The sequence below is a fragment of the Eutrema salsugineum genome, unplaced genomic scaffold (assembly GCF_000478725.1).
Source record: "Eutrema salsugineum unplaced genomic scaffold, Eutsalg1_0 scaffold_2, whole genome shotgun sequence".
Lineage (NCBI taxonomy): Eukaryota > Viridiplantae > Streptophyta > Magnoliopsida > Brassicales > Brassicaceae > Eutrema > Eutrema salsugineum.
The window spans coordinates 1,634,720-1,653,728 of NW_006256829.1; the positions used below are offsets into that span (position 1 = coordinate 1,634,720).

General features: G+C 39.5%; 4 protein-coding genes across 4 annotated transcripts; 2 read left to right on the forward strand and 2 right to left on the reverse strand.

Annotated features, from left to right (window-relative positions):
* Window positions 1-118: 118 nt before the first annotated feature.
* Window positions 119-4,303, reverse strand: LOC18017883 (NF-X1-type zinc finger protein NFXL2). The gene is made up of 13 exons (XM_006398960.2): window positions 3,120-4,303; window positions 2,916-3,029; window positions 2,776-2,831; window positions 2,566-2,632; window positions 2,387-2,479; window positions 2,206-2,291; window positions 1,945-2,107; window positions 1,642-1,809; window positions 1,266-1,456; window positions 1,019-1,100; window positions 706-912; window positions 530-619; window positions 119-424 (listed from the first exon to the last, which is right to left on the reverse strand). The coding sequence occupies exons 1-13, from the start codon at window positions 4,296-4,298 to the stop codon at window positions 263-265; spliced, it is 2,658 nt and encodes an 885-aa protein (XP_006399023.2). The 5' UTR covers window positions 4,299-4,303; the 3' UTR covers window positions 119-262.
* Window positions 4,304-4,649: 346 nt separating this feature from the next.
* On the reverse strand, window positions 4,650-6,831 carry LOC18017884 (signal recognition particle receptor subunit beta). Its single transcript, XM_006398961.2, has 7 exons — window positions 6,716-6,831; window positions 6,277-6,460; window positions 5,836-5,918; window positions 5,587-5,673; window positions 5,333-5,481; window positions 5,072-5,203; window positions 4,650-4,962 (listed from the first exon to the last, which is right to left on the reverse strand). Exons 2-7 carry the CDS (start codon window positions 6,416-6,418, stop codon window positions 4,773-4,775), a joined length of 783 nt encoding a protein of 260 aa, XP_006399024.1. The 5' UTR covers window positions 6,419-6,460; window positions 6,716-6,831; the 3' UTR covers window positions 4,650-4,772.
* Window positions 6,832-6,983: 152 nt separating this feature from the next.
* Window positions 6,984-10,915, forward strand: LOC18017885 (nuclear pore complex protein NUP88). Its single transcript, XM_006398962.2, has 9 exons — window positions 6,984-7,352; window positions 7,453-7,604; window positions 7,718-7,840; window positions 8,075-8,219; window positions 8,337-8,398; window positions 8,735-8,951; window positions 9,147-10,070; window positions 10,177-10,426; window positions 10,514-10,915. Exons 1-9 carry the CDS (start codon window positions 7,065-7,067, stop codon window positions 10,783-10,785), a joined length of 2,433 nt encoding a protein of 810 aa, XP_006399025.1. The 5' UTR covers window positions 6,984-7,064; the 3' UTR covers window positions 10,786-10,915.
* A 1,198-nt stretch (window positions 10,916-12,113) lies between these two features.
* Window positions 12,114-18,620, forward strand: LOC18017886 (protein ROS1). The gene is made up of 21 exons (XM_024156129.1): window positions 12,114-12,199; window positions 12,487-12,703; window positions 12,782-12,906; window positions 13,016-13,855; window positions 13,959-14,315; window positions 14,429-14,519; window positions 14,606-15,776; window positions 15,860-15,939; window positions 16,064-16,148; window positions 16,236-16,327; window positions 16,412-16,480; window positions 16,576-16,612; window positions 16,699-16,781; window positions 16,870-17,268; window positions 17,400-17,436; window positions 17,611-17,668; window positions 17,771-17,805; window positions 17,892-17,957; window positions 18,035-18,149; window positions 18,242-18,280; window positions 18,472-18,620. Exons 2-21 carry the CDS (start codon window positions 12,591-12,593, stop codon window positions 18,561-18,563), a joined length of 3,984 nt encoding a protein of 1,327 aa, XP_024011897.1. The 5' UTR covers window positions 12,114-12,199; window positions 12,487-12,590; the 3' UTR covers window positions 18,564-18,620.
* Window positions 18,621-19,009: the final 389 nt, after the last annotated feature.

A 19,009-nucleotide genomic window follows, 5' to 3' on the forward strand; every position in this document is an offset into this window, starting at 1 on the left:
TGATTTGTGAAACTATCTATAGTTTCTTCTTAATCTCTCGCTAGTGTAATTTTTAAATACAATTACATTATACTGCAGTTTAAAAGTATCAAAAATGCTAAAAGCAAGAGAACAAATCAGTAAAACCAACCAACTGACTGTAAATCTCTCTCTATCTCTTATTTGAAGTAGTTTCGGTGAATAAACCAAAAGAAAATATCAAATGTGTCAATGCTAACTGTGTTGTAACTGGACAGTTTCAAAGCTTGAGAAGCAACAACGATTAGATTCGCGGGTATCTTCTAGACTTTTGTCTTTGTTCTTCGACCTCATTCATCCAATCGGAAAGCCACAAGAGTCCCTTATAACCGTAGTATGAAACAGCGACCAGAACAGCAATTAACATCACCAACATCACTACCTTCTTTGTGGCAACAGCAAGTTTCTGCACAGGAGATACCAAAAAAAAAACAGGTGGTATCTTAAGGGAGAAGATATGACGATTTGCGACATGTATCTTCTCCAGATTTCAACAAGAGACAGAAATTACCAGCAGCTTTGAGGTCTCCTTAATGTCCTGTCCCCGTTCACGCCTTCTCCTTCGCTTTGTTGCATTTTTCCCACTAGGCTCCTCCTTCTCCTAAGAGGATAATTAAGAAGATCGTTTTGTGAGAGTTGCTTTGAGAGTGAGATTAATTTTGAGACCTGTTTATTGTTTCTGCTTACCTCCATCTCTTTGACATTGCGTTGTTGTAACACCGATTCTGCCATCTGTAGTTTGCTCTTACAATTGGAATCGCAGGGGAGGAGGCCGACACCAAACTGGTTCTTTGGTACATCTTTAGGATCAGAACCTGTGGCCCGATGGGCTGCTTGAACATCTTGGCATAACCATTCCTTCTTCAAAGTTAGGCACTTGCACCGAACAATCACCTTGATCCATTACAAAAATTGAGACAAGTAAGATCCCAACTGTAACAGAGACAGCATCCCAAAGGAATATTAACTAGACGGAAATCTATACAACGCAGTTGCATACCTTTTTCCCACACTTTTCTGGCGATGGGCACTGCCCAGGATGACATATCTCCGGACACAGATGCGTACAGTTTGGCAATTTTCTGCAACAGCAATATCCTCTAGTTTCAAAACTCTGGTTTTCTAATAATGTTGTTCAGTAAAAAAAAAGAAGAGCTTGGGAACAAGTGGAACAACCACAAGGACACCATCAGTTGTTCAAACTGGAAAAGTAAAACACATTATTACAGCACCAGCGTGTTAGTTACCTGTGACAAGGTCCACGGCATGAGCGGGCCTTCGTTTGGTCCTTCTCGGACAATGTATTGTAGTAAATGCACTCGAATGCATGCACCATCGCGCCACAGTGGCATGATCTCTTTACTAGAGTTTTGCAAGGTGGACAATCTTCGGGATGGCATCGTCGAGGACACGGATGTTGGCATCGTGGTGTTCTCTCCTGTACATTAATATAAAAGATAAGGAAGTCTTTCCTGTGACTAACTGACTCCATGAAGAGCTTTTAACAGCTTCTTGAGAGTAAACATGAACTTTTTAACATTAACAAATATAAGCTTCAAGCTACCCGCAGCATAAGGAAAGATAATCGAGTAAGTGGTGAGATAGAAAACATAACAGAAGTACCTTTTGACAGCGGAGATCACACTTTTCACAGGACTCACTTCTTTTATCCAATGATGAACTTCTTATATCCAAGGGATGACAGGTAAAGGAACAGTAATGGTTCCCACATGGAAGAGGATTTCCACATAAATTATCGCATGCAAATTGAGTTCTATCAGAGCAGACCATCTAAACCAACAAAAACATATTAGATGTCGGAAAAAAACTATAAAACATGATCTCAAAGTCAACAAATGGCAGTTAACAAGTTTGACACTCGACATACAGTTGAAATAACTAATATAAAAGAGAAATGAGACTCACCATTTTCTCTGCTGCCAGATGGTGGCCTACACAGGGTCTCCAGACAAGCTCTGGACAACGAGGGCAGGGAGAACCTGGTGTAGATTCAGCATGAAAATTCAACATCTTCTTTGTTGGTTTAATCATAAATTCTCGGTTAGGTGGAGGTCTAGGACCATGACACCTATGTCAGAAGAAGCACACAAAAACCAATGTTTATAAGAAGGGAAAATATCAGAAAGCAGGAAAAAAATGGATGAGAAAGACACCAGCATGAGAAACCTTAGTTTGCACTTGTGCCCACATGGATATTCTTCATCACAAAGGAGTCGACATGGAGGACAAGCACCATAGTGGCATTTATGTGGCTGCATAAAAACATAACATAATTTCCGTAAAATTCAAACTTGGAAATAGCCACAAAAGTGAAATTGTGAAAGCCTTATACTGATTCGTGTGCTACCTTTTGGTTTTGCCCATGCCTGCACAATGGGGTTATGTGACATAATTTACGGCATCTAGGAGGTTTCTGATTTGTTTCAGTGCCACAGGGTACCTGAACTACAGCAAACACCCAACTTCATTGTTAATACAGGTTCAACATACAGAAAAACATATTCATCTTCAAATCCTAACTCCCACCTCGAAATGCGTCTCACCACAAGCACATGATATTGTTACCATTATTGGACAAGGAGCACATAAACCTCTGCAATAAACACATCAATAGGTAATGTCATCCCAACTGTATGAGTTAATATCTTACATTACACAATATTTAATCAGTCATAACGTTAGTTTCAAATTAGAAACGGACAAAGAAAGTCCAAGGCAAGCTACTAGAGAACATACTGGTGACAAGGAGACTGGCATTTATGATTCCTACAAGGAAGCTTTTTTCCACAAATCTGAAAACTTAAACAATAAGATTAGAAACCAAGTGTGAACGATGATGCTAGATTTGACACAAGAATGAATGACACAGGACGTACCTCTGAACATGGAGGACATTCACCATCACAACAACGGCGTCTACATGCATGACGTGCACAATCCCTCATTCTCTGGCATTTCCTCTCACACGCCAACTCTTGATGGCAAGGAACCTACTCTAAATTAAGTTCCCAAAATCTTTTACATCAGCAATTCAATTAACTAAATAACACGAAGATAGTCCAAAAAAGGGTCCCTTTCACCTGTTTTTTAGTTCCTCCGCATCTGCAAGACTTAGTAACCACAATCCTGCAAGTCTCAAGGCACGGACCGCGGTGACACCTCTCTGGACACCTATGGTAGCCACAACCAAGAACTTTATCACATGTGCCGCCACACAAAGGCGCCGCAACATCACAAGACAAGCCTTGGTAGAATTTCTTGCCGCAAGGACAACTCCTCTTTCCCTGATATGGACACAACCCACATTCTCCAGAATGACAGCCTCTCTCGCATACATGTTTGCCGCAATTCAGCATATTTTCACAGGAGGCCTCACACCTAAACACTCTCTCGCAGCAATCCTTTTCTTCCTTCAGTTTACCACAGCAGCACCTGTAAACCGCGCGCTCCCTGCACGGTGGGCACTCACCATCATGGCAAATCTCTCTGCACTTATGGATATCACAATCTAACACTCTGTTGCAGACTTTTCCGCAAGAGAATAGCTTGTGCCCACACCGACGAACGTCTTCGACACCGCCGCAGAAGCAATTAGCTTTCACGAGCTTGGGGCAAGAGGCACAAGGGCCAGGATGGCACAATAGCAAGCAGCAGTGACCACAATTGTTGCTCAGCGGCCGCTCGCAGACCTCGCCGCAAGAATGAGGAAGGATCCATGGGTTATCCGCCGGAGGATCCTCCTCCTTTCCGCAGTAACAAAGGTACCGCCTCGGGATCTCGGTCTTTTGATACGACGATCTACATTTCGGACAGTTCCAGACCGCGTCCGGTTCGGTCGGAGTGGAAGACTGTCGAGTGACTGCACGTGCGGCTTGTAGATCTAAGCACTGCCGAGCCCATGATTGGATGCAGAAAAGGTGAAAGACGGCGAAGCATAAGGAAGTGCAGGACCAGGTGGGATCGGTGCGTTTGATGCGTTCGAGACAGATAAGGCAAGAGACAGCACCAGAGGAAGACGAGGAGAGAAACGATTGGATCTTGGCGAGGTCAATGGAGGACGGAGACGAAGATGAGTGGCAATCGAGGTAAGCTTTGAAGATGGAGTTGGATAGATCATTGTGGCGGTGCTGATGGTTATCTGAATCGGATCCCGAATCCGAATCCGAATCGGATATGATCTGTTGTTGTGGTGGTGGAGGTGGCTGTGGCGGTGATTTCCACCGGAAATCGGTACTAGCGGGTCCGGCCATATCAGACATCTTACTTCCTCACCTCCTTCTTAAAAGGCGATTGATGACTTCAGCTTTTGACATGAGAGGTCACGTGATGTTCTCGTGCGCATTATAAATTTGTAATGACCAAAAGTTTCGGTTTAATTTGGGAGTAACCGAATCGATCAATTCCCGCGTATCTTATCGAAGTAATTGGATTAGGAAGAAACCGATTAACCAGCATCACGTTTCTACAAAATAATTATAACTTCTTTTTTTTTTATCAAACAAATTAAGTCAATTAACATCACGTATCAAACAATCATTAAAAAATTTATTTACTTTCTCTATTAAATATCTTCTATGTTATTTTCTTTATTTTATATTTTCACTCGAAAAGATCTAACCAATAATATTGAATATATTAAAAAACTAAAAACAAATTGTAATGGGTAAATCTTACAAAGAAAAGGTTTCTAAGTTTTTCTAAAATATTAAGGCCCTAAGCCCACGGCTCTGCTCTCAAGGCTTGATGTATTCCCGGATGAAGTCTTGGACCTGAACGGTTTCTCCATTGAGTCCAGATGCCTCAGCGACAATGACTTTGTTATAGCAATGCGAGAAGGAGAACACTTCTCCTTCGATTCCAATGGTGAAGTCATTGGCTATATCAGCTGTAGATATTGCACTCCTTGAAGCCCTCAGTTTCTCACTGCAAAAACCGGAAAAAGAACTAATTAACAAGTAGATGATGATTGCGTTTACGCGGAAGATAGGCTTTATATATAATATCGGTTTGTTAAGAAGATTGCATATCCTACATTTCTTTCTCCATCTGCTTCCTGATGAACTCCTTGGTGTGTGCAGTGAGTTTATCTGTCTTGTTACAGCAAAGGAGGACTGGTATCTTCTTCTTGACAACGTTGGCATTGGTCAGAATGTCGTATAGATACCTATCACCGTACAAAACCATGGCAATGCCTCATTAGTTAAGATTGTGCTTTCCAAGAGGTAAACATCTCTCTTGGGTGTGTGTCAGTGTGTGTGTGTATGTTAGAGAGAGAGAGAGAGTTTGAAAATACTCTGAAGCTGCACGACAATTTGGGAGGAACTCCAAGGCGTCCACTACAAACACAATGGCAGCTGCTTGGGGCAAGAATTCTTCCAGCTTGGGTCGAAGCCGAGAGTGCCCAGGAACATCAACAAGATGTACAGGCTTGATTTTTCCTTTCTGTCACGTAGAGAAAATACGGGACGCGGATTGGTAGTGTGTTAATACATGCATCACAATCAATTGCATGTCTTGTTTAGAACAGGCCAAAGTAAGAATCTTTACCTTAGCTTTTTCAGAGTGAAGAATGAAAGTGCCTTCATTCGGTTCCATTGATGTTACAGTGCCCTGATGGGATGATCCATCTCGGAGCTGCCAATCAAACAATTATCATGTTATGACTGCCCAACAATTAACTAGTCATTCACGCTGACTTGGACAGAAGTGACTTTCAAACAAAAAAAAAAACTACAATCGGAGGAAGTCATAAACAATTTCCATATGAGGAAAGGAACGTGAAGCCAAAGTACTCACTTGATAGAAGAGCACAGTCTTTCCACTTCCACTCAGCCCAGAAAGGAGTACAGTGTTGGATTTGGTACGTCTGAACAAGCGAACTGCATAAGCCAGCAAGAATGAAAAGTTTAACAACAGCAAAAATCAAGTTATTTATGTAATATTGCATAGACCTCAGTAACTACAATGATAGTTTTTATCCAATACATAAACAAATTCACATCGAAAGAGCTGATACTCTGGCTCAATCACAAGTCTAAAATGATACCTTGAGAACATTAAGCTCCTCAATTGTAGACAGAAGCAGGCAAAAGAAAAACTATAGAAGACGTTTAGAAGAATAGTCTAGATGTACTTATCAATGCCAACCGATGAGGAGATCTTGCATAAACTTCAAAAACTAATGCCTAACAGTCAAAGATCAAGAGACAGGAAAGAAATGTGGTGTCGACAACATACTGGATAACAAGAACAAAATGGTTGTCAACAACAGAACGCCAATAGCAACATAGAGCTGAGTCGGTGGTATCTTCTGAAGATATTCAATTCCTTGATGCGACCACTGCTCCGCCAGAATTTTCAGATCTTCCAAGTTCTCCATGTCCTTCTCTCGAATTTCGCCTTCTTCTACCAATCTATAACACTGTGAAATGCAACGGAGAATATTTTGTAAATCAAACCAAAATATTCATAAGCATAGCAGAATGACCAGGATCATCCATCTTTCTCACATTTTGAGAGCAAGGAACAAATATGAATTTTTTTCCAATCCCAACCCGTGGACCCATACAACACCATGTCAAATTATGATTTATGAACAGAAAAATGCTAAACCTAAATTTAATTCCCTGCTTCAACCGGATCTAAAGTTACCCAAGAGAAAGAGACAGAAACGCACCGATGGGAGAGGCAGAAGAAAAATGCAGCGAAGATCACAGTGAGGGGGATGGTGGAAACGACGGTGGTAGCGGAGAAGGCCACGGCGACGATGATTTAGGGTTCAGATTCAATTTTACATTATTTAAAACGAGTCCTTCATTTCAAATGTATTTAAATGGGCTGAGTAAAAGCCCATCTCCTTGAGTTGAGACTTGGCTTGAAGTTAAGAAGCCACCCGACGTCGTTTCATCTGTATCTGCTTCATTGCTTCCTCTGCTTCGCTGGAGTCTACACTCCTCCGTCTCTTCCCGCTCTGCCGCATCTCCGGCCGACCAACACGGATACAGTGTGTGTGTGAAAAAGAGACTATGAAATTTAACTTCGAAGAACCAGAGGATACGCCGGAATCACGGCGATCTCCGACACCCAAAGAGGCGGTTCGGTGGGTTCCTCTCCAGAGCCACCCGGTTTTCTCTTCTGTTCCCTCCTCCCAAGATGAACCCGCCGTGTCGCAGCGTTTTCCGAGGAATTATATGGCTTGGGACGGAGACTCTAGGCTATACTTCTGGGATTCCAAACGATATCTTCTTCACCGATTGTCTCTGCGCTTGGGTGAACCTGAACCAACCTCCGTCCTCGCCGCAGTCCCGTCCAAGGTCTTTAATCTCTCCTTGCATTCGCCGTTTGTGGAAAACGGATCTTTTGAGAGCTAATATCCTAAAACAATTTCTTACTGATGAATGAATGATATTATAGGTGATGCAACCAGATCTCCAGCTGACATTTTCTGTTACCAAAATCTCCATCAATAAGTCTGGATCAGCTGTACTTCTTGCTGGCTCAGACGGGATATGTGTGATGTACCTATTCGGACGTGCTTCTGTGATAGAAGACAATGTTATTTGCAGGTAAACATTACGCATTAAGCCTCTACTAAGATGCATCTATATCCATGACTTACTAGATTACGCTGTTCCTTCTGCTTATACATTTTCATTACTTCATGATCTATGGGTTGCAGGGTAGTTTCTATTGGCTCAGAAATCTATTCTAGTGGTGACAGTGCCATACACTTGCTACAAGCATCGTGGCACCCCGATAGTGACACGCATTTGGGAATTTTATCCTCAGACGCAGTTTTCAGGTAACAATTTTTTTTTTTTTTGGAATGATAGTGAAGGTGTATAGACATGGCAATGTATGTATTGATGAATATCATTTTGGAAAGATGTTCGAGTATGAATTTTGTAATAAAGGTTGTTGATTCTTAACTTCTTGGCATGCAATGCCATACTGTGTTACTTGCTGGTTATATCATCTCTGTCTCATTATAAAAGGTAATTTCCATTGACACGCTGCTACAAATGCTTTTTGCTAGGCTTTTTGATTTGTCTTCAGATGCTGAGATACCAGAGCAAGAATACTATCTACAGCCTGTTGAACCAGGAAAATCTAGAACAGCTTCGTCAATCTATCCTGCTGATTTCAGTTTCGGAGGAGATCATCTGTGGGATAGATTTACTGTAAGTTCAGTTCATATGTTTGTTCTACTTGTTCGATAACGAATGGAGACGTCACTATTTTTTAGTTATCTTGTCAATTACATATATAGTTAGTTCTTGACCGAATCCTTTGTGCAGGTCTTTATATTATTCACTGATGGTTCAATTTATATCCTGTGCCCAGTTGTACCATTTGGAAGGTAGGCAAATTATGGCTATTTCTGCTTGTCATTCCTCTTTCTGGTTTTTGTGGTTTATGATTGATTATCATTAAACTGTATTAGATCATAAATCTACGCTCTCTAGCACATTTAAAGCTTTTAAGGGTTTAGATTCTGCTGGGTCTCATGCTTCCTTTGGTTTATCTATAGTTTGCTCACGCTGACGCCTTGTATACGACTGCATTACTTCCACTACCTATCCACTCTCATGCCGAACCTTTAAAAATTATGGAAGATGTTTTAGTACTTTGTCTTGTCTTGTGTGTAACGGTTCTGGAGGTTGACTGAGTATGCTTCGTATGTATATTGCAACAGTATTTACAAATGGGAATCGATATTGGAGATTTACAATGATGCTAATACGTTTGGGGTTAAGTCACCCAACTCAATAGCTGTTAGCAACTCCAATCTGGCAATTGATTGGTTGGAAGCTGTATTTCCAGATCTGACTGAACAAGGAACTAGAGTTGATAATATAATGGTAGTGAATGCTCATCCTTATGCTATGATTGACTCGTCAGTGGCTTTACAGGTAAGGATTCCCCTCTCTTTTGGGTTTGTTCCGTGGGGATTTTAAGTGCTCCTCATCATAGATTTTTAGATAATTCACCTTGCCTTGATTTGGAAAATAGATGGGGACAAAAAGGCTGACACCTATTTCCTAAGTGTTCTTTGTGCATCTACCGCTTGCCTTGGAATGCTGATCCCTAGTATTCGTTTGGTACAGGGCCCTTTATACAAAGCATCTAGTGGTGAAGGAGATGAAGATTTTGCCGTTCGGGAGGCAGAATGTAAAGGCCGGGCAGTGAGTCTATTATATAATCTTGTCAGTAAAGATTCGATTCTGGTAACTGCCTGGAGTGGTGGCCAATTACAAGTTGATGCTCTGGTCGATGAAATCCAGCCAGTTTGGATTTCTGGTAGCGCATCTCGTCTCCGCATGAACTCCCACAACAAAATTCAAGGAGTTGCAATGATTTGTGAGTCAAACGTAGGTGAGCTTCCAGTTGCAACTTCAAACCTGCCCCTTGATCACACTGCATGGTTAGGGCATCCACCACCACTGTTAAGACTGGCAATGGTTGATTTGGCTCTACCCACAAAGCGTGAAAGTGGTTCTCTCGTTACCTTGTTCGCTGACTCCCTTTTGCCTGAAAGAATATACTCCCTCCACGATGGTGGCATCGATTCAACCGTTTTACACTCTCTTCCCTTCACAAGTCAGGCCACGGGAAGAGATGAAGCTCTCAAAACACCATCTGTTCATACCGTGCTAAGTACATGCCAAGAAGAATCTGCAGTATCTTGTCTGTTAGGCTTTGTACCAATGTCAGATTCGTTTGGGTATGCATGGATCATTGCAGTCTTATCCTCAGGAGAATGCATAGTGGCAGAGATGAAAACTTGGGATCTCTTGCTTCCAGTTCATGTCAGTACAGATAAGACAGAGTCCTCCACTGCAGTAGAGAAGAAAGAGCAAGATCCCCCGTGCATCATAAGCAAGGAGATCCTTGCAGGTCCCAAAATAAGAATTGCTCCCCATACATTACCTAATCAACGGTCAACTCCAGCCAATTCCGTAGAAGGCCGATCAATGCTGCATAACTATGTCAAGCTTTTCCATGAAAACTACGTCGAGTATGCGCACAAGGTGAGAAAGAAAACCCAACACAAAGCGTCACTGTGTTTTCTACTCCTTTTTTTTTTATCACAGTGATTACTAATGAGATTTTCGTCGTGTTTTTTTTCTTTGGCAGGTCTACTTTGAGCTGCAGCATCATGGTCCTAACCTGAAGAGAATAATAGATGACCAACACCAGCGGCTTGCTGAGGCAAATCAGAAAATGACTAAAGTTGAGAAGAACCAATCCGTGTTGGAGAAAAGGATTGACAAAACAATTCAAAGACATGATATTCTTGAGAAACGCCTGCAACGTCTCCGTAGCTTGCCTGGTACACACAAGAAACCATTGACGAAAGCAGAACGGGATTTTAAGTCTGAGCTCGGTAAATCAAATATTTTCTATAATTTTTTTTTTCCTTTAATGATACACCGAAACCCATCTCATCATCTTTTCAAATGAAAAATTGCAGATCAATTTGCGGGAGTTGAGGTGGATGCGCTTCAATCAACCATTGAAACCCTTAGAGCAAGAGTGAGAAAGTCAGCTCCAAAATCTCCCAGGAGCACAGTCGTTGCGGGAACTCAGAAAAAGCAATATTCAAAGAAAAACTACATTCAAGATACAGAAATGTCACAGCTTCAGTCCACACTTTCCAAGCTATCCCTCATGAACAGCGATAACTCCAAAAAGGTCAAGATTGTAGAATCGGCACTGAAGTCGCAAGAAAGTAGTTTGATGTAGTCACTATAACACTGGGATGTAAGTGTCATTTTCTAGACTGATTAGATTCTGTTCAAGCTTGAATCTCTAGTTGCATTAGATTTTTCCAACTCTCTCCTTGTAAGTTTTGTCTGTTCATCAAGTTACGGGATTACTTAACTTAAAGTAACTATCTTCTCAAACTATTCCTTGAACTCAAAAAGACGACGTTACGAAGCTACTTAACACTCTGTACCATCGAAACATAAGAGATTTATGCAAACATAAGGTAAACAAAAGTTTATATATATATACAGAAGCCAACGCATTATAAAGTAAATGGTACTTTTGTTGTCCAACTCTAGACCGAAAAGGAGCAAAAAGAAGAAATTTAATCCTGAAAAATGTTGTTATTCTATAAAATAAATTCCACAATATGTATGCTTGTCAACATCTTGCTAACTTTTCACTCGAAGATAGTTTTAAAAAGGTAAAATATTCTATAGATCTACCTATACTTAAATTAGATATAAGAGAACATATTTTTGGTTCCTCATTTTTCTGGATATATTAACAAATTTACTAAATGAACTTTTCCATGCCTTGCGCGGACTAATATAATTTTCCATTTGATTGTTTGAAAATCTAATAGTTGTTTAGATCTTTTTGTTTTTATTTTTTATTATTGATTATATTATTTATTAGATTTCCTTACATTTTAATGTTTGAAGACGTGATTGTGATAATTGTGTAGAAGATAGTAGATAAAAATATATTAATATCCAAATAATATAGTTTAAATAGTTTTAAAATTTTTTAATCATGAAATTATGGATTGAATTTTCATAAAAAAATAATCAACAAGAACTTATTTATCAAAAAACATTGATGGATGTTTTAAACAATAATAACCAACTTTAATTCAAAATTGGTTATAGTGGTAAATTACTTTATTTAATAGATTTCACATATAACCTATTAACGAATATTGATTTAAAATTTTATTTTTGAGGATAGATCCAATCAAAACTTTGGTTAGTTATAAATTAATAAATGAATATATACCTATTATATCAAAATAGTTTTTTTAAAATGTAAACATTTTATTCATAAATTGTTTGAAGTTCACACACGGTGCAGATCTTTTAGCTAATTTTTTTTAATAATTTAAAATAAGAAATTAAAAATATTTTTTTAATAATATTACAAAATTTTCGCGGCCAAACGAACTTTCGCGCTAAAACAAACGCCTATTTGAAAGATACAAAGGCAGTCTCGTTTATTCTTACGTTAAGGCCAAAAAGGCTGCTTTTGGTATATATTACTCGTCTCTAACGCAGCAACGGCATCGTTTTCAAGAGAAAGAGTGTAGTTAGCAATAATCATGCTCTTATCCTCTCAAAGCTACCACCGACCCAACTCCATATCACTTTGATCACCGCTATTGATTCTACTGGTAAATTTTCCGACTTTAATTTCTCTATGTTTTTAGTGTGTTTGTTTACCGTTTCTTTTTTTTTCTTTCTCATTTTGTTGTGAATCTATAAAGTCGTCATCTTCCTGACGGATTAATCGTCGTTCATGTCGCTACTCACCCAAAATGAATGAGATCTCTCGAAAACCAACCCAGAAAAAAGTGGATCTAAACATTTCCGACTCATGAAACATTGATAATCACGTTTCTATTTTATTTGATGATCTGCTTGAAAAAAGTTTCCAACTTTTTGGTTTGTCTCTTTGTAGTTAAAAATAGAAACTTGCAAGTTTCTTTCTTTCTCTAATTCCGGCGCGAAATCAAAATTTTCCGGTGGGGGAAGGGAGTGTGAAGAGTCAAGAGAGAAGTAAAAATGGATGAAGAAAACAGAGAGGAAAGCAGCAGCAATCAAACTTCATGGATTCCTCACACACCTCTCAAGCCAACTGGTCCGATCTACACAAATCGGTATCAGGTGGCGGAAGGGTAATTGTTTTTTTGTTTGTTTTAAATTTCAAAGATGATTAGTGTTGGGTAATTGCTTAAAGAAGTGATCGCATGCAGGAGATTCGTTGGGAACAAAGACATGAGTGGTCTTGAACAATTTTCCTTCAGAGAGTTGCTGGCTTTGACCACCACTGAATCATCAGTGTTTTCCTCCGGACAGAGACAGACGAGGATTGGTAAAAGTAAGAGAGGGGTTTGATTCTGGAATTGCTTTGTTGAAATTTGAGGAAGCTGTATAAGTGATCAATGAGAATTTTACTGAGAAATCTGTTATCTGATTCTCTTTTGCAGGGAAAATGATTTGTGGAGAAATGTTGCAAAAATGTGATGAAGCAGTGGAGATCCTAGGCACAGTGTGTAACAATGTTGCTGAACAGATCAAGACTCGGGAAAAGCCAAAGAGGAAGAAGCACAGGCCAAAAGTTGTTAAAGAAGCTATACCGAAGAGAGATCCCAAAACGCCGAGGAAACCTGCTGTTGAAGGTCAAGAAACCAAAACGCATAAGAGGAAACATGTGAGGAAGAAAGAAGAAGTTGATAAGGATCAAGAATCGACGCCAGTTGAAGAATCAGCTCCTGCCAAGAAAGTTTGTAGACGTGCCTTGGACTTTGAGGACGAGAGTTTCAAACCAGAAAACGGAGAAAACCAGTTGAACAGCAGCGATACTAAACACATAGAATCAGCCGGCAGAGGAAAGCAGACAGATTCCGGAAATCAAGAATCAAAAGATTGGCTTGTTCCATTCCCTAGCACGCCCAAAAGAAATCAGAGCCAAAGTAAAAGAATGGGAAAGGAACAAAAGAACAGTGGCGCAGAAAAAGGTAAAGGAACGTTTAGAGGAAGGCAGAGTTTTGAGTCAAATGTTCGGCTGGATAAGATAGACAAACCGATAAAGAAAGAAACTAGAGCCCAAGCTCGATGCCGAAACTTGTCGTCTATCATTAAAGTTACAGACGTTTCAGAGAAGCTACAAGCAGGACGTTATAATAAACCACTGAATAATAATAACGTTCTTGTTGAGAGGTGGGTGACCTGGAGCAAAAAGAAGCGAACCACTAAGTCTGAGATATCACAAACCAACCAGATAACTCTTCACCCGAATATTGGCCGGTTTTCACCTTCATTTGCTGGTAAAGAATACATATACACAATTGTAAATTCGCTTTCTTTCTTGAACTTACTGAAATGCAGACTATTTTGTTGATAATTACTGTATGATGTTATTTCCCGCAGGTCTTCCTCCAGAAGAAATTTGGAAACAACTTCACTCGGTTGAAGCAATATGTGACCAGTTGGGTGTATTAGAAATCAACAGGGAGAATAAAATGAATAGCACGGGAAACAAGATTGTACTCTTCACCGGTGGTGCTGGAGCGATCGTGCCTTCAAATCCTGTCAAAAAGGGGCGTGCACGAGCAAAGGTTGATCTAGACAACGAGACGCATACTGTGTGGAAACTGCTAATGGACAATATTGATAGCCAAGGGGTTGATGGATCAGACGAGCAGAAGGCGAAATGGTGGGAGGCGGAACGAAATGTGTTTCGAGGACGAGCCGACTCATTTATAGCACGAATGCATCTTGTACAAGGTACACCACACTTGTCCTTTTTTTTTTTGCGGTTTCTGTTCTCACTACAACATTTTTTTTTTTTTTTTAAATTTAGTATTGTGTCTTAGTTATAATCTTCGGTTTTGTAACAGGGAATCGACGTTTTACTCCCTGGAAAGGGTCTGTCGTCGATTCTGTCGTTGGAGTGTTTCTGACTCAGAACGTCTCTGACCACCTATCAAGGTATAATTCTATGTCGAAACTAAATTTAAGACAGCAACAGAACGCAAAGCTAACTTCTCTAAATTTTTTGTTATGTTTTCTTGTAGTTCTGCTTTCATGTCACTTGCTGCAGAGTTCCCTGCCCCGGCAGTACCCACCAGTAACTTTGACGTAGGATCAAGCTCCATGCCTTCTATCCGAATAACTTACTTGGACTCAGAGGAATCGATGTCAAACCCACACGTCCATAACCATGACACACAGCCTGAGGAGGAGAAGGATTATGCAAACAGGAATGACACCTCTAGAAGAAGCAGTGATATTCCCAGCTCAGCTCATGAATCAGTTGGGAAAACCACGGACTCAATGATGCACATTGATTCAGATCAAAAACGCTCAAGTTTAGAAGTTGATAAGACAGATCAAACGTACCTTGTCCAAGAATTTTTTCCATCGGAAGATTCTGCATCGGAAGACAGACTGGGTTCTGATGATCCTCAAAATACAGAGAGAGCAGGATCAAGCTCAGAGATCAACTCAAAAGGAGAGCATTCTATTTCCTATATGAAGCTCCTACAGTCGCTAGGGTCTGCTCAGGTACAAGGCAAAGGAAGAGATATTACCACATCTGATACAGTCTCAGTAGAAGAGTCCAATCAGAAGAATCAGTATGACAATTCAAGGCAAGAATTTGGGGTTTCAAGCAATCATGGAAGCTTACAAGTATCACCAAATACGTCTCCTGGTGATTATAGCTCACAAGTTAAGGATTTCGAATCACTGAAAGGGCACACAAAGTCTTCTGATGACAGTAATGAACCCTTTTGTTGTTTGGAGGATGTTTTGAAATGTCAGAGACCTGAGTGGCCTGAAAGCTCTAGCAGCGTTCCGTCGACAAAACACAAAGAAGGGCTTGTAACAGAGACTTTGATTCCAGATGGAAGCACGAGTTGTATTCATGTCCAAGGAGGCACAGAAAAAACACCAGGACATGAATCGTGCAAAGATCTCAATCCAATGGATAAGGCTTCATTAAAAGCAAAAGGAAAAAAGGCCTCAGTAAAAGCAAAAGGAAAAAAGGTTTTAAATGAGGAGAAAGAAGGGTTTGATTGGGATAGTTTAAGAAGAGAAGCAGAAGGTAGAGCAGGAAAAAGAGAAAAAACAACAAGGACGATGGACACTGTGGACTGGGAGGCAGTAAGAAAAGCTGATGTTAGTGAAGTTGCTGAGACAATCAAGAGCCGTGGAATGAACCATATGCTCGCGGAACGTATACAGGTACAATTTTATCAATATGTGGCCAGGTTTAGCGAATAACCTCCATTTTTAAGTATTTAACTCTGAACATGAATATGTTGCAGGCCTTCCTTAATCGTCTGGTAAAAGATCATGGAAGCATTGATCTGGAATGGTTGAGAGACGTTCCACCTGACCAAGCAAAGTGAGTTTCAAAGAAAAGTATTTTATTTCTTCTGTGTTAAACCACAACATATAAAAATTACTACTTGGGCAGTTTCTCGTCAATACTGCATTGCGTATTTCTCATATATTATACAATCATGCAGAGAATATCTTTTGAGCTTTCGAGGATTGGGACTAAAAAGTGTGGAATGTGTGCGGCTTCTTACGCTGCACCAAGTTGCCTTTCCAGTAAGCCGAATCTTTATTTTTTTCTTCTTCTTCTTCTGTGAAGTCAATTATATGATGTAATGAACTTACGATAAAACTTATTGACAGGTTGATACGAATGTTGGGCGCATAGCCGTTAGACTTGGATGGGTACCTCTTCAGCCGCTCCCGGAGTCACTTCAGTTGCATCTTCTAGAAATGTAAGCACTCTAAAATATGGTCTTAACTGGAAACTGTTTTTTAATTCCTGTTACATCTTGATTCCAAGGGTTTGGTTTAACTAGGTATCCGGTGCTTGAATCCATTCAAAAGTATCTATGGCCACGTTTATGCAAATTCGACCAAAAAACTTTGTAAGAGCTCTCATCATGTTTGTCATTATCTTATATTTGTTTTGCTCATTTTAATACACCCATTCATTATAGCTTAACGCCATATCATCTCACAGGTATGAATTGCACTATCAAATGATTACTTTTGGAAAGGTATTTCTACAAAAATATCACATATCTATGTATTTGTATGGATAAACCGGCATGAGGTTTTAATCTACTTAGACTATTTGTTTCAGGTCTTTTGCACAAAAAGCAAACCTAATTGCAATGCATGTCCGATGAGAGGTGAATGCAGACATTTTGCTAGTGCGTTTGCAAGGTGATATCCCTTAAACCTTTAGTACCATTACGAGAAAAAAAAACATTTATTCAGAATATAACTCCAGTAAAGTTTACTTGTTTTACAGTGGAAGACTTGCTTTACCCGGTCCAGAGAAAGGCATGAGGACACCGAATAAAAACCCTTTGGCTCTAGAGACATTGCAGAGAAAGCAAGGGTCACAAGTAGTAATGCATTCAGAACCAGCAAGCAAGACCACATGTTGTGAACCAATTATCGAAGAACCGTCTTCCCCGGAATGCGAACAAGTATCAATAGCTGACGTAGAGGATGCATTTTACGAGGATGATGAAGAGATTCCTACAATCAAGCTGAATCTGGATACATTCACCAATAACTTGAAGAAAGTTATAGAACACAGCAGAGAACTACAAGATGTAGACATGTCTAAAGCTCTAGTTGAAGCTGCAGCTACTCCAATGCCTAGGCTCAAGAATGTCGGTAGGCTGAGGACAGAACACCAAGTGTAAGTATCTTAATTGAAATAAAACAGGAATTACATGCTCTCATTCCACATAGAATTCAAACAAATGTTGTTGTTCAACTTGACGTTTTTTAACACTTGACTGTGGCTGTCTTGTTTTCATATATTTGCAGTTATGAACTTGAAGACTCGCATCCTCTTCTCGCTGAGGTATGTTAGATATGTTGTGCCTAATTTATAATATAGTTGAAACACACAACTTAGATCGGTGTTTGGCAGTTACAGATTTATCCGGCATACACAAACAGAGATTAATTGAAGGAAAAATGCTGTAGTTGTGTCTGTATTAAAAATCTAACTAGCTGTTTGCGTTTGTTATGGCAGCTGGAGAAGAGAGAACCTGATGATCCATGTTCTTATTTGCTAGCCATTTGGACACCAGGTATTATCAACTGATCTGCGAATCTATTAGTCATTTACTTAGATCGATATAAAAAAAGTTTCTATAATCACAGTGATTTTAAACTTGTTTCTCTTGTAACAGAAGCAAGATCACAGTTCGTGAGAGGCACAATCTTGGTAAGCAATTGCGTCCTACTCTGTTGCCGCTAACTACCTGTTTCTACAAATATTTGCAAATAACAAGTTAGTAAAATTTCATGCAGATACCCTGCAAAACGGCAATGAGGGGTAGCTTCCCACTCAATGGGACCTACTTTCAGACAAATGAGGTTATATTTCAATTCAATTATCTAATTATTCCATTTAATCATTTAGTTCAATATTGATAGTATTTTTGTTGATATAGGTTTTTGCGGATCATGCTTCTAGTTTAATCCCCATCAGTGTTCCAAGGGAATGGCTATGGAACTTACCTAGAAGAACGGTATATTTTGGAACATCAGTACAATCAATATTCAAAGGTATATGGCTTTCCTTTTAGTTTTTTTACTCTATTCTCTTGTGCACATTTAAAAACGAAGAAGATATTCTAACTATTTATGCTAATTTTCAGATATGCCAACCCAAACAGTTCAGCATGCTTTCTTGAAAGGTAGTTACAATTTGTTTATGCTACAGCCACATCTTCCTTTTATTTGATTAAAAATCTCAAAATGTAGTTTACTATTCTTTTTTTTTTTTTTTTGTCCGCCCTCTTTTGTTTATAGAAAACTTTTGAAACAAGTTCATAGATTGATGATGTTCACTAAAGTTTCAGATATAATGTATCTTTTAAATTTGTAGGGTATGTATGTGTGAGAGGATTCGACCGAAAGACGAGAGGAGCGAAACCCTTGATAGCCAGATTGCACTTTTCGGAAGGCGGGAAAGTGTAGTCCTTTTTTGTTCATGCGATTTTGGTTGTGTGATGATCTAGATTTTGATACATAATATACTCGTAGATATTGTGTTTAACAATCAGAAACGAGTTTTAAGCTTACTTAGAACCCAACTTTAGCCTTATAAGCTGAACCAAGAACTAGAATTTATAACAACGAATCCTGCGATATGCTACACACAAGCCAGACAATATTTTACGTGAAACGGTCGGTGTGATTTTTCGACCTCTCTTATTATAATAAGATCCATAACTGAAGAAATTGATATAAAGAAATTCAAGCAGTAGTAGCTTTGATATAGATAAGCGGAAGACAATGTAACTGCGATTTTCAGACAAGCGGAAGACAATGTGCCACACTGATAGCTTCTCGTAATAAGCTTTATATCATCTCATTTCAGGTAGTAGCTAGTGACCATTCATTTGCTTGATACATATATAAAT

Coding starts and splice junctions, on each gene's coding strand:
- LOC18017886 (XM_024156129.1), top strand. CDS start 12,591: ATGGATGAAGAAAACAGAGAGGAAAGCAGCAGCAATCAAACTTCATGG. Junction 17,669..17,770: donor GCTAGCCATTTGGACACCAG/GTATTATCAACT, acceptor CTCTTGTAACAG/AAGCAAGATCACAGTTCGTG. Junction 17,958..18,034: donor CCTACTTTCAGACAAATGAG/GTTATATTTCAA, acceptor TTGTTGATATAG/GTTTTTGCGGATCATGCTTC.
- LOC18017883 (XM_006398960.2), bottom strand. CDS start 4,298: ATGTCTGATATGGCCGGACCCGCTAGTACCGATTTCCGGTGGAAATCA. Junction 2,108..2,205: donor GGGCACAAGTGCAAACTAAG/GTTTCTCATGCT, acceptor CTTCTGACATAG/GTGTCATGGTCCTAGACCTC. Junction 1,810..1,944: donor ATCTGGCAGCAGAGAAAATG/GTGAGTCTCATT, acceptor TTGTTGGTTTAG/ATGGTCTGCTCTGATAGAAC.
- LOC18017885 (XM_006398962.2), top strand. CDS start 7,065: ATGAAATTTAACTTCGAAGAACCAGAGGATACGCCGGAATCACGGCGA. Junction 7,605..7,717: donor GAAGACAATGTTATTTGCAG/GTAAACATTACG, acceptor TATGGGTTGCAG/GGTAGTTTCTATTGGCTCAG. Junction 8,952..9,146: donor ACTCGTCAGTGGCTTTACAG/GTAAGGATTCCC, acceptor CGTTTGGTACAG/GGCCCTTTATACAAAGCATC.
- LOC18017884 (XM_006398961.2), bottom strand. CDS start 6,418: ATGGAGAACTTGGAAGATCTGAAAATTCTGGCGGAGCAGTGGTCGCAT. Junction 5,482..5,586: donor TTCACTCTGAAAAAGCTAAG/GTAAAGATTCTT, acceptor TCTACGTGACAG/AAAGGAAAAATCAAGCCTGT. Junction 5,204..5,332: donor AATTGTCGTGCAGCTTCAGA/GTATTTTCAAAC, acceptor GTACGGTGATAG/GTATCTATACGACATTCTGA.